The 14,238-nt window shown below is 47.9% G+C and overlaps 1 protein-coding gene across 3 annotated transcripts in view; it reads left to right on the top strand.

Moving 5' to 3' along the window:
• LHFPL3 (LHFPL tetraspan subfamily member 3) overlaps positions 1 to 14,238 on the top strand; it is a 573,120-nt gene that overhangs the window by 509,756 nt on the left and 49,126 nt on the right. Inside the window, exon 3 of one of the 3 annotated variants that reach the window (XM_027572964.2) lies at positions 5,426 to 5,453. The exons of 1 other annotated variant lie outside the window; for it this stretch is intronic. In XM_027572964.2, the coding sequence (XP_027428765.1) occupies positions 5,426 to 5,442 (17 nt within the window). In that variant the 3' untranslated portion in view covers positions 5,443 to 5,453. Of the gene's footprint in view, positions 1 to 5,425; positions 5,474 to 14,238 lie in introns of all 3 variants that reach the window. One more of the 3 variants, XM_027572962.2, reaches the window with a different exon arrangement.

The raw sequence follows: 14,238 nt of genomic DNA, 5'->3' as shown, positions 1-14,238 counted from the left end.
GAATTCGTAAGAGAATTCTGACCCAGGAGTGGAGGAAAGCAGGTAGGCAGGAAGAGACATTCCCAAGGGGAGCTCCCTGGCAAATTCCTCGTCGTCTGTGAGACATGGAGCAGAGAGAGCCTGTCAAGGAGAGAGTAATTCCCTCGCAGAGGAAAATCTAAATGTGTTTTTAGCCACCTGTCACCCCAGAAGGAAGACAGGATGGCAATGTTAAATTGGCAAGATTGTAAAACACGGAAGTTAACTGCCATACAAGGCCAGCTGAGGTGCTTAAAGTGCATTTTTTTTACTTTTTTTTAATTTTTTATTGTTATGTTAATCACCATATATTACATAATTTGTTTTGGTGTACTGTTCCATGATTCATTGTTTGTTCATAACACCCAGTGCTCCATGCAGAACGTGCCCTCCTCAATACCCATCACCAGGCTAACCCATCCCCCCACCCTCCTCCCCTCCAGAAACCTCAGTTCATTTTTCAGAGTCCATCATCTCTCCTGGTTCGTCTCCCCCTCTGACTTACTCCCCTTCATTCTTCCTCTCCTGCTATCTTCTTCTTTTTTTTTTTCTTAAAATATGTTGCGTTATTTGTTTCAGAAGTACAGATCTGTGATTCAACAGTCTTACACAATTCACAGCGTTCACTGTAGCACATATCTTAAAGTGCATTTTAACTGGTAGGACTTCATTCCCGAAATCCAGACAGTGGCTGATGCCGGTGGATGGCAGACTGCAGACCTCCATCTCTTTCTTTCTACAAAACTAGCATTTTCAATAAAAATACGGTTCCACGAAGGCAGGATTGGGCTGGATTTTCAACTAAAGCAAATATTAAGAAAATCACAAAGGACCCGGAATTCAGTAAGAGAGATCAGGTGACGAGGTAACAGGACACACAAGCTCCATTGCAAAATTGTGAACTAAAAAACATCCATTCTGTACAAAGGTAGCTACTACAGGAGCAAAGGTGGGAAGGAACATAAACTGGAGGAGAAGTTCATTAATGGGCCCAGAGAAGCGAACAAGAGATGGATTCTGAACTAGGACAGTGTTACTCGAACTGAATTTCAGGGACATATTCTTGCGAGGACGTGGAAGTCACTGGGTTTAGTAAGGATGTTTTTAGGTTTTATGCTTTCATTTTACCAAATATAAAGATATAACTTGTCTTTCTTCAGTGACAGTTCTCAATTGAAAATTATGTTCAAAGGATGAGATTTTAGCTTTCTTTTTTTAATTTTATTTTATTATGTTATATTAATGACCATACATTGCATCATTAGTTTTTGATGTAGTGTTCCATGATTCATTGTTTGCGTATAACACCCTGTGCTCCATTCAGTACGTGCCCTCTTTAATACCCATCACTGGGCTAACCCAGCCCCCCACCCCTCTCCCCTCTAGAACCCTCAGTTTGTTTCTCAGACTCCATCGTCTCTCATGGTTCGTCTCCCCCTCCAATTCCCACCCCCCTTCATTTTTCCCTTCCTACTATCTTTTTTTTTTTAACATATAATGTATTATTTGTTTCCGAGGTACAGGTCTGTGATTCATCGGTCTTACACAATTCATAGCACTCACCATAGCACATACCCTCCCCAATGTCCATCACCCAGCCATCGCATCCTACCCCCCACCACTGCAGCAACCCTCAGTTTGTTTCCTGAGATTAAGAATTCCTCATAACAGTGAGATCATATGATACATGTCTTTCTCTGATTGACTTATTTCACTCAGCATAATACCCTCAATTCCATCCATGTCGTTGCAAATGGCAAGATTTCGTTTTGGTCTGCCTTTAGGTCACTGATCCCCAGGGATCAGTGACCTAAAGGCAGACCATACACACCATTTGATTTTATTCTTATTGGAGGAATGAAAGCAGCTTCCTAACTTTGCCCTTAGCTTATGAAGAGACTAAACCTTTCTAAACTCAGCAGGGCAGACTGGGCATAGTGCTCATATTTTACTCCTTAATGGATGTCATTGCTTAGAAAATTATGTTCTTCTCTTGTAACTGGGGAACAGCACGGCTCGGTCATCTGGATCATGAGTCAGGGGGTCCACCACTAACCCTGATTCTCCAGCAGGCTGAGATGCTGGTCCTCTGGGGGCCTCATAGCCTTATCTGTAAAACAAAGCAGCAGACTGGGCCATTAATTACAAAGGTCATGTCCAGCCTAGATTTCTGACTCCAACCATAAATTACAGCGCCATCTTATATCTCACCTCTGAAAGGCCTCTCAACTAAAAATCATCTTCACCAGGGCTCTGTTCTTTTCATTGCTGCCCTCCAGCACTGAGCACTGAAGGCCCAAGAGGTGATGTGTTTGAAGGAAAATCAGTCAACACCCAGTGTTCTACCTATTATCTGCTACCACCTAAGAAGTGAGAAATTAAACTGTCGAACCTGGACTCCCGGGGCTTAGTGCAAATCACCCAGATATAAAAGAAATATTCAGAGGGACATTTGGGGTTTTTATAAAGTTTCTAATGAACAAGACAGCTGTTCCTCAAGTGTTAGTAAATCAAGTGGAAACATAAGGGCTATGACCGCTTTTGTGTTTTGAGTATTATAGAAAAAATTATGTAATGAGTAGAATCTCAGGCTGTTAGTTGATCTGCTGCTGTTAAGAGTGACTGATGGATTTGGTGAGCCCTCTGAACAGTCAGTGGTGTCCAATAGGACCAGTGAAGGTACAAGGCCTGTCGGGTCTGTAGTGGAGAAGGGCATGCTGGGAACCACCAAGCCAGAGCTGCCTTTTGGTAGGGGTAATGCTATTCCTTTTCTCTGAGAAGTCCTCTCCCACTCTAAGGCAGGATGCACACGAAGGATGTCCCGTTGCTTCGGCCTTGATTGGAACATGATACCTATGGCCTGGGGGATAATTCTCAGCGGTCAGAGGGATCCAGAAGTTTGTCTTGAGACTTGAGTATATAGCTAAAGCAAAGAACATCAGAGTACTCTAAAAAATGACTCTGGCATCAGCCCTTCATTTGGTGATAGAGCCCATTATTTTGGCCTTTTTCCTACGCGGGCTACCCACTGAAAGGTAGCCTGACAACTGACGCCTGGGTGTATCAGTACTGCCTTGGAGATGGTGAGGCCCTGGGACCCCGAGGAGAGCTTAGACACTATGGCCATTGGGTCATACTAAAGCTCACACTGCAGGACAGTGGTGGCCCAGCCAGCTTCTCTGCATCAAGGGCTCCAGCCCTCCAGATGTGGTCCTGTGGCCTGATGGGCTCCTTGACCCTCCCAGAAACATGACGTTGCTTGTCCCATCAACCAGAAAAATGTGACCGCCTCTATCTCTTCTGCTAAAATAGTGACCTTCCAGACAGTATAGAATGAAAGCCTTCCAGTGCAAGAGAATGACTTATTAGAAATGATTCCCTTGGAGATCATCTTGTGTTTCCCATCCTAGTTATAATTTGGCTAATTGCTTAATAATTCTGTTTAAATATCTCCATTTCTGCAAACATCAATTCATTAGGACTGCTTTTCCTGGTTGGAAATCTCTTTGCTTCTCTGAATATCCTCGGCCCCTCTCGCATTTGCACTTTTGCCCAAGCAACATTCTGATGACATAAATAGGTTCCCTTCGCAAAGGTGTTGAGTAGATCAAGGTGTCTCTGCGTTCCAGAGCCCGAGCGCTGTAACCTGTGTCCTTGAAACGGTACCTGTGATTGGGAAAAATCTCAGGCTGTGTTTTTAAAGAGCCAGCTTCCTTGCCAAACCAAGCTGCAATCACCAGCAGCCCTAACCCCGTCCTGCAGCAGGGGGCATGCCATCTGGCAGGGTGAGAGGCTGCCCGAGACAGGAAAACCCAGGTCCAGCCTTGAGGAGCCTGCAGCCCACCCGGCAGCTGGAGAATTCAACTCTGGGGTACCTTTGCACATAAGAATAGTATCCACGTTAAAACTCTGCTTCAAGCAGGAGCCTTCTCAAAGCACACCCATCCATGGTGGGGCACCATAGATACACACACACACATGCACGTGCACACACACACACACACACACACAATGCCCTGCATGTAGCTGGAAGCTGAATACCCTGGAGGTGTCTGTGCTTCAGGGCAGGGGGTGGGGTGGGGGGTGGTGGGCATGCTACCCGTGACTCCTCTTTTCTGGCAAAGGCCAGTTAGGCGAAACAGACGCAGACATGTTCCTTATTATTCGCTCCCTCGGTCCCCTACCAGCTGAAAACATCCAATGTTGCTTTTCCTTTTTCCTTTGAAAAATTTAGCACCCGCCCATCCAACTGTACCCACCACATCACTTCGTCTAGATGCTCCCATTCCTAATGGAGCCAACACAATCCCCACACCTTGGAGAAAGTGGGAAAACTTAGAGTGACAGAGGAGGAACCTGAAGCTTCCCCCTGGGAAACTTTCTGGGACCCATGATGAATAAGAAGTGACATAGGCAGCAATCAAAAAAGGAAGCTGGACGAGTGCCCGCATCCCGTTCTTTCCCACGGGACCACAGGATCCTGCCCAGTGAGCTCAGGGCTGTCAGAACAGTTCTGGGAAGGAAGGGAGGAGTGACAGCCGTCCTCCTGCCTGACCTGGTGAACCACTTGGTTCTCATGACCCTCCCGTCCTTGCACCAGTGCCTTCAACATTTCTGTGCGTGAAGCCGGTTCGAAAACACAAGACACCGTCAGTCCAAAGGGTAATCCCTGATGATGTGTACATGGCCTTGAATTGTCCAGCATGAACTGGGCCTCAGGGTTCTAACTGATCTGTGGGTATGCGATTGGTTTTTATTTATCTTTCTTTAAAACCTACTCTGAATTGCTTTGGAATTTGAAATAATGCCCTCACAGAATTATTGCAACACATGAAACCATTGCCCAACCTGTGCGTTTCTAACTTTGTCTGTTTCTCCTGAATGCTTTGATTTGTTTCTGTTGTTTTTTTCTTACTGAGCATCTAAAATTCTCTGTGAGTCCTTGGTTCTCCATAAATGTTTGATCACCTAGTCTGGGTGGTACTGCCTGAGGAAGCCAAAGGTAAAACTAATGATAACAATGGTATCTAATACTTAGATAATGCTCAGTGGTGAATAGGACTGTTCCAGGTATTTCATGTGTATCATTCATGCCCTCCTCACCACAATTTTATGAGGTAAGTGCTCCTGTTGGACCCATTTTACAGATGAGGAAACTGAGGCCCAGAAAGATAAGATGCTTGCCGGGGTCACACAAGCTAACACGTGGCAGAAACAAGATATGAAACCAGGATATGGCTCCCAGAACTCTGCCTTTTGTCACGGTGAACCACCACGTGTGTCTTTCTGCACGCCGTGACTGGGATGGCCAGGAATGACATTGTTGTTTTTAACCATGAAAAAAAAAGTGCAAGCTCTTAACTTATTTTACTTTTAACCCTTCTGTTTTTCCCTCCCAAACTCTCAGACGATGGAAATGCTTAAAGCAAACTAAGGTAGTGTGAGACCACACCATGTAAGTGTGAGCATGGCTCCTTGTGGGTCCGGCTGTTGTGTTGTGCGCTTCTGCCTACCACCCCCGCATGTTTTCTCCGCTGCTCTCCGCTGACTCCCGCTTGGCGCTTGGGCCGCATGAACCGTCACTTTTAAGCCATAGATCTTCTGTCTCGGTCCTGATTTTATATTTGTCCTTCTCTCTCCCACAATCCCCGGCACCTGGGCAAGAGCCAGAGCACGTGAAGCTGTCAGCCTGGCACCTGCCGGGGGAAGGAGCAGGGGACTCCTGGGGAATGCATTGGATCATTGTTCTCTGACAATGAGCCCTCAGATTATCAGCTTTTAGGATTCTAGGCATGTGTCCACATTCTTGCGGTGACATCAGCTTCACGGTGTGGAAACATCTGTAGGTTTCACCACACTGGTCGTGGTCACCGGTTGCCCACCTTTGCTGTGTAGTGTCCTTCTGGGGCTGCCAGCCTAAACAGTTTATTGTTCTGTGAGTCTTCGTAGGAGTGAATGCTATGTGAAAATAAATACCATCGTGCCCTGTGGCAGGGCTAAAATGAGCCATGGAGAGAAGTGGTAACCTTCTCGTTTATTATTTCTCTCTGTTCGTATGTATATGATGGACACACACAAGTGTATTAAACGTGTGATCATGAAGGAGAAGATAATGGCTTTTAAGCCAAATAATGGGCTCTCTTGGCACTTCATTCACACAATGGTGTTTTGGTGTTCCCTGAATCCACATAAACTGTATTTCCACTCTGAGTGAGTTTAGTGTGTGATAAACTAGACTGACAGAATAAATAAATTGCAGAGGAGGAATTTGTGCCTGACAAAGAGAATATCTGGAACGTTTAAAATATAACCCCATCTTACTGTACAGCCTTCCCCACCCACCAGCAACCTCAGGGCTGGATCGGCTTGTTCTCGGTCTCGCTGAAGTTTCAAGTGCATGTTCAGTGGGCATTAGTAAGGAGGAAATTTTCCAAGTTGTCAGAGATGACAAGAACTTAAAATTGAAGGGGCTCTCAATTGTCCATCATGTGTCCCCTCGGTGTTGAGACCCCAACCCGCCATTTAGACGTGCACAGAATTCTGGAGCTGACAGGTCCTTAGAGATGATGGGTCCTTCACTCCAAACCCCTTAATTCACAGAAGATGACTGGGAGGGAAAGTCACTTGCCCCAGATGATGGGGCAGAGGCTGGGTTAAATCCCAGTCCCCCTCTTTCCATTGAAGCATCTCACCAGTGTATCATCCCAGCTCATTTCTCACGAGGAGAGAACCCCCTGCACAGCCAAAGAGCTTTTTTTTTTTTTTAAGTGAATGAAAGTGAAGGAGCTGACATCCCAAGAAAAGACCCTGGTCCCAGTCCTGGCTGTGCCATAAACATCTGGGTGAGCTTGGGGAAGTCACTGTGCCTCTCTGGACCTCAGGCTCCTCACCTGTAAAACAAGTGTGAGAACAGCCGATTTCAGTAAGTCTGTAATGCTAAATTTGCTTATGAACCTCCAGCTGCTTTCATGCGGGTCCTCCCAGCCATGTTCATTTCCCACTACAGAGTTACGAAGAGAGTTCTAGTCGGGCTGTACAAACCCGAGCAAGAGCCCCGTGAGTCTGTTACCAACTGAAGGGGGACAGAGGCAGGAGCGAGAAGGTGTGGGTGAGAAGCAAGCAGCCTGCCCTCCTCACACGGTCCCGTGAAGCCAAGGGAGATGCAGCAAACTCCAGACTCGGTCATCTCCGATTTCTGCCATTTGGGGCTAGCTAGCTGATGTCTACTTTTCTCCATCATGAGATGCCAGGCCCAGTATGTGAACAAGGTTACATTTTCTCTTTCCAGTGTATTGCTTACTGAGTTAACGGGGCCAGGGAAGTCTCTGAGGCAATCCAAGAATAACTGAAAAGCCAACAGACGCCCACAGATGCCACCTTCAGCAAAGTTGTGAGATACACCCCTTGTTCGGGTAAAACTACAGAAATGCAGATATGAACCAAATACGCAATGTGATTTTAACAGGGCTTGCTTTTTCCATGGGAAATCCATGGCATTTTTATGATCAGTCTTTTTTAAGAAGCAAAGAATCGTCACTTGATTTAACAATTTGGCCCATTTGGGCTTCCGTATATCAAGTTTAGCTTAAAGTGCATCTTTTTTCAAAGTGGCCCCTCTGGTCTGCAGCCGTCTGCCTTGGATCTGCCCCTGATTCAAAGTTGGGTGGGAAGAGCAGCTCAAGCTATAGCAGGGATGGGGAGGATCACAGACGTGCATAACTGCCTGCTCACTTCTTAGGCTCTCATGCTGCTGGACAAAATGTAGCCCTGCATAAAAGCTGTGAGCTCAGAAAGTATCACTGGGCTAGAATTTCAGCGCCAGGATTTTGGTGGAGCAGGGACTTCAGAGGGCAAATCTGGCTGGAAACCAGGCGGTGGTAGATGACTCATAAAGCTGCGTTTGCGTGGTACCTCATCCTGGATTGAAAACTGTCGCTCCACCACGTCCTTTGGAGCGAGCACCTGTTGAAAATGATGCTAAGGGCCCGCAGGCCCCTTCCTGGGGACCTTCATTGCCTTAGTATTCGCAGCCCTTCTCCAGAGACAACCGTTAGCGCAGTTTGAAGAGGAAAATGCCTCCTTGGGCAGCCATGCAAGACCAGTTGTCCCACTGAGGATACTGGACAGGCAGGCAGAGGTGGTGAGCTCTTCACGCTGCTTTTGCCTTTGCTGGAGAATACAGGGGGCAGTGGGAGAGGCACTTTCCTGGGCTTCTTCCAGGTCCTTCTGGCCCCTTTCCAAGATAATCACGGTCCTGCCGAGACCTCTAGTGGCCATGTTGGTAACTGCAGGTGTCTGAGCCAGGCGGGGAGGAGCCACGCACACACTGGTGAACCACTGCTGAGCGTGGCCTCGGGGGTGTGTGGAGGCCTCAGCCTGCAACACTTTCTATATGGGGAATAAAGGGAGCCTCTGTGGCCGGAGACTCCTGAAATATCAGCCCGGAGGCCTGGTGGTCTGTCACGTGAACATGTCCTGCAGGCTCCTGGCCGGGTAATGAGAACTCGGCTCTGTTTTGTGCCTCGGTGATTCCAGCTTAGTTGTGGGACCTACCGGAAGTGCTGGATTTGGCCGATCCTTCACGGCTTGCCCTAGAACAGACCTGTAACTCCACTGTTATCTGAAACCAAGCTGAGCTCCTGAGAGTCTGAAAAGCCAGCCACCAGCAGCCTGACAACCCAACAGCCCACATTTGCTCCCCAAGGGCCTTGGGTACACCAGCCTGGCTTGGGGTCCAGGCAGCCCTGCTTGGCCTCCCCAGACCCTCACCGCCCAGAGGGACAGAAACCAAGCCCTCCACCACCACTCCCTCCTACACACTGATCCTCAGGGCTCCCTGAGAACAGTTAAGTAGGTTACCCCTGATGGACATAAAACTAAATTGTTGTAATTGTTCTAACCCAGTGGTGTTCTCAGACCAGCAACATCAGGATCACTGAGGAACTCAGAAGAAAGGCAGATTCTCAGGCCCTGCCCCAGCCCCCCTGAATCAGAAACTCCGTAAATGGGGCCCAGCCATCTCCAGGTGATCCTGAGGCCGCCTCAGTAGTTTGAGAACCACTTCAAGCTTCAATTCACAAATGTCAATAGATGCAAGATTACAAACACCCGGCATATTTAAAATGTGGATTCTGACCCCCTCCCCCAACGGATGTAGTAGCTCTGAAGTGGGGATGCAGATATCTGATTTTGAAACCATCATTCCGTGTAATTCTGCTGTGGATGATTCACAGACCACCATTTTGAACTTCTGCTCTAGAACAGGGAGCAGGACCATCTTCTCTAGCACACGTTAGCTTCCTCTTTTGAATTAGAAGTAAATACTGTTCTCACATCTCGCTGGTCATGAAAGAGATCTCAGTGAGTGTATCATAGTACTCCAAGTCTTTTGTATTGTCACAAATTCGTTTTTGCTGCAGCCGTGAGGAGAATCTCGGTGGAATCTGTATCATAATCTGAAAGTGAGATCTTTCTCTGGGAAGTGATGTTAATCACTGAGAGACCAGGAAGAAGAGGAAGCCTGTGGCTTCTTAGGAGTCTGGATCTCTGGGGTGGCGTGCCAGGCTTGACCAAGAAGCTGTGTGTCGTCTCTAGGCTGTGAGCCTATCAAACAGGGAGTTGCCTTTCTTCTCCCTTATTGAAGAGCGAGAGAGTTAGCGGTGGGCTTTCCCAGTAGGACCCAAGAGGCTAGTTCAGTCTACCATTGTCAGGAAGAAAGGGTTTTCAAAACTTGAGGCTGTGAGTACACATGGCTCGTGTGGCCTCTGCACTGATCACCCTGGAAACGTAGAATTAATTTCCGTGAAGATTTTTGTGACTGAAATGTCCCAGCGCTCCTCAACACAGGGCCCTGCTAGGAACTCCAGAGAGGGTTTGCCATTGTTCTCTGTCCCGTGTCACACTCCCATTTCACCCCCCGGCCCAGTTCCGTCCAGAGCACCCACACCTTCCCAGGGCACTCATTCTTCGGGAAGTACTGAGATTAATAGGCCAAGTCACACTCTTCAGGATGTGCTGAGCTGGGCAGGAGGCTTGGAGCCGAGCCTCCTGGTAGCTAGTTCTCATGTCATTGTCTGACACCAGCATGCACAGATGTTGTCGGCTTGGGGGCAGCAGCTTGACCAGGTGAAGCTTCTAGTCTTTCTGGTATGTTGGTAGACCAGGCAAAGCGCTGGCTCACTGCCTGCCCTCCTTCCTTCGTTCCCTCCTTCCCTCATCTTCTTCCCCTCACCCATCCTCCCATCCTCCCATGCTCCCTTTCCCATATTTTCTCTGCTTCTGTGACTTTCTGCAGCTTTTTCCCTCTCTCTCTCCATTCTTCTTGTTGGGCCTCCCTCACTCTTGGAAAGCAGGCGCCGCCCCTCCCCCCCGCCCCGGGACTGAAGGACCTCTCCACAGCATTAATGGCTGGAGCCGCGTGCACCCTGCCAGGCAGGGACCCCCACCTTCACTTCCTATAAAGCACAATTAGGAGACAGACTTCCCATCTGCCCTTGCACAGACGGAGGGGGAGAGAGGGAAGCAAGAAAGAGAAGAGCTGCAAAGGAACACCCAAAAAGAAACCACAAATGGAGTTCAAATTTTAAACTTACTCTGTGTCCAGGAGTGCAGCCCACTCTCCCAGCAGTGGGGGTTGGGTCAAACACCAGACTTAAAACCCTGAGTGGGCAGGGAAAATTGAGGGCAGTGCTGAACATGGGGCAGTATCAAGAGAAAAGAAGGCTTTGTCCGAGGAACAAATCGACTCTTCAGAGAGATGTTTGTGGGTCAGGAGGGACCCTGTTGGGAGCGGGAAATGGGCAGGGCTGGCCTTGCTGACAGGGGCACTGACTCTCCTCTGGCTCACTTGCTCTTTGCTTCCGCATGCAAGCTCAGCTCCAAGAGTGCACCACTGAACAGTGTAGTCCCATAGGGACCTAAGCTCAGAAGGGCCCCATGCTTGGGGTTTAATGCTGTGCAGCCCCAGGCTTGAAACTATGTTGTAGAAGTGAAGTCTGATGGGGTAGTGGAAGCTTGGAGCGTGCAAGGGGGTGGGGAGGCTTGGAGACTGTTTATGGGGCCCTGCTTCCTGCTGCCACGCCCCTCAGATGTTCCCAGCTGGAGGGGGGGGGGATTTCTCCACCCGCTTTCCTGTCCCCTGGAACCTGAGCCTGCCCAGCCTCCCCTCCTTGGGCCTGCCCAGTGACCACTGCCACCTTCTGCCCCAGGAAGGGCCTGGGCACAGGTGGGGAAGATCCTGGTTGGGTGCACCTGTCCTGTAGCATCTTGGGGCGGGGCATGGCGGTGGTCACCTGGGGGGCCCAGGATAGCAGGGCTGCATCTGTCTGGTGGACATCAGGCAGGAGGCCACAACTCAATGAGGGATGGGCCTACCGCCCACTCCTGACCCAGTTACCGAGTCCAGGGATTGCAGTCCCCTGGCAGGTAACCTATCACCATTGGTTGGGGAGACCACCAGCGGGAAGGGGAGATTCCCCAGGACCTGCTTCAAGCCAGGGAACGATGCATCAGTCCATCAGCGGATGGGAGGGGTGATACCAGCAGCAGTCAGATCCAAGTGGGCACACAGGGCAAGGACTCCCAGCCAGCTCCCTCAGGCCCACTCTCTACCTGGGGGAACCCTCTCTTCCTTCCCAACCCTCCCGGATCTGTGTTGGTATCTTCCAGCCAGTTCAAGGCATCCTCCTGAGACGAAATACAAATTGTGTGATCTCAGTGATTGTACAAATCAGCTAAATGCTCTGACATTTACATATAAAACTAGCACAGCACAATGTAAAAATGAATGATGAAATTCATGCTAATAATTCAAAGGTTTAACTTTATTTCCCTAGAAGGACATTAAATAGCAAATAAAGAGAAGCCTGGGTGGCTCAGTTGGTTAAGCATCTGCCTTCAGGTCAGGTCATGATCCCAGAGTCCCAGCTCCTTGCTCAGCGGGGAGTCTGCTTCTCGCTCTCCTTCTTCCCCTCTCCCCTGCTCATGCTCTCTCTCTCTCTCAAATAAATAAAATCTTAAATAAATAGCAAATAAAATACACCATGACCAGTGGTGATTGCACAACAGTGTGAATGTATTTAATACCACCAAACTGTACACTTAAAAATGTGCAAAATGTACATATAACATATAAATATAAAAAAGGTTAAGAGGGCAAATTTGATGTTCTATGTATTTTACAATAAGAAAAGAAGAGTTAGGGCGCCTGAGTGGCACAGTCGGTTAAGCGTCTGTCTCTGGCTCAGGTCATGATCCCGGGGTCCTGGGATCGAGCCCCACATCCAGCTCCCTGCTCAGTGGGGAGCCCGCCTCTCCCTCTGCCTCTGCTGCTCCTCCACCCTGCTCTTGCTCGCTTTCTCTCTCTCAAATAAATGAATAAAATATTTTTGTAGAAAAAGAGTAAACACAAACACCATGACAAGGCAAGAGAGAGACCACAAGAAAGAAGGAAAAATCTTCATATTGTAATACCTTTAATGGCACTTTTTCCCACTTTCTGAACAATTTTCATTTAGCCCTGGGCCTGAAATTTTGCAGCTCATTGCCTGTACCTCAGTCTCCCCTGACTAGGAGATGATCGTTAATTTTCACACAGTGTTAAGAGGTGAAATTCCTTTTTTTTTTTTTTAAGATTTCATTTATTTATTTGCGAGAAAGAGAACACAAACAGGGAGCGGCAGAGGGAGAGGGAGAAGCAGACTCCCTGCTGAGTGGGGAGCACTGACGCTCGGTCCCGGGACCCTGAGATCATGACCTGAGCCAAAGGCAGACTCTTAACTGACTGAGCCACCCAGGTGCCCCGGGGTGAAATTCTAATCCTGTGGGGAGAAAACGTTTCCAGTCTATGACGAAAGGTAATTTCCATCTTAGCATCCGTCCGTCTACAGGAGAAAAAAAGGAGGAAATGTAAAAGTAAAACAACAAAGAGATTCTTGTGTTTGGATGAGCACCCGGTCACCTTTTGAGGTGACCTCGTACATGCACAGGGCAGCTGAGGTTCCATGGTGAGGTCAATTCATCACGAGAGCTCCTCTTCAAGAATGTAGTTTCTCAGGGGCACCTGGGGGGCTCAGTTGGTTAAGCATCTGCCTTCGGCTCAGGTTATGATCTCGGGGTCCTGGGATCGAGCCCTCTCTCTCCCTCTGCTTCTCCCCCTGTTGTGCTCCCTCTCTCTCTCTCTCTCTCAAATAAATAAATAAGTTCTTTTTTAAAAAATATAGTTTCTCACACTCAGCACAACCGTCTGCACTTCCAGCGTATTGCAAATGACTTCGGTCATTTATCACCCTCCTGTCTGAAGTCTGGTGCCTCATAAGATAATTAATAAGCTTGTAGCTTCTCATAGCTACGAGAGAGTATAGCAATTTGGCCCTTCCTTCCAGGTTAAGAAAACTTTATCTGAACTGAGGTTGCTATGGCTTGTAAATTCTTCATAATGACTCTCCATCGACTGGTAATGTATCCACCCAAATACACCTTTCTTTGCACTCTTGTGAACCTCAGTAAGCTCTTTAGGCAGGCGTGGGAAGCTTAATGTATTTCCTGTGAAATCGTACCATTCTCCTTGATCAGCTTATCCCAGCTTTGCAAATTGAAAAAAAAAATTCATTCCTGGCACCAACAGCCTGTTAAATTGGTTCTGATTAATAATTGAATCTTAAGACCCGTTCAAGGCAACATTCACAACAACAGATTAGTAGGGGAGGGGAGAGTGGTGCCAGATTAGCACCGCATCATGATGGAACAGACTCATGACCTCAGACGGAGGTTAAATGCGGAGTGCAGATTCCAGGAGAGTTTAATTCCTTAGAAAAATCATGGAAATACACAGAAACTTCTCCCCGGCTGACTGAGGGGCCTAACATTTATTTCCCAGTAATAGACTTTGAATGCTGATCTAGAGGCATTCTTCTCGGACTTGGAGTGTGCTGTGGGTCATATTCTTGTGGTTCACATTAAGCTCTCTTAGATGTTGAATTATTTACAATGGCACTGCAGAATATTTCTTCCTTAATCCTGAAGGAGAAAATACAGTCCTCCTGAAGTGTCAGGCTGAGAAACAGATAGGCTCCTCGCTTTACAATCCAAGAGCATAGCCCTTGTGGATGATTTCCAGGCATAGAGTGTGTCCAAATGACTCTAGATCTTCATGCCAAATCCTTTAAGCATGTCTATACTTGCTCAACACCAGATTCTCCCAGCCCAGTCTATGACTGAAGG

The sequence above is a fragment of the Zalophus californianus genome, chromosome 12, assembly GCF_009762305.2.
Source record: "Zalophus californianus isolate mZalCal1 chromosome 12, mZalCal1.pri.v2, whole genome shotgun sequence".
Taxonomy (NCBI): Eukaryota; Metazoa; Chordata; class Mammalia; order Carnivora; family Otariidae; genus Zalophus; species Zalophus californianus.
This window is presented reverse-complemented; position numbering and strand designations above follow the sequence as displayed.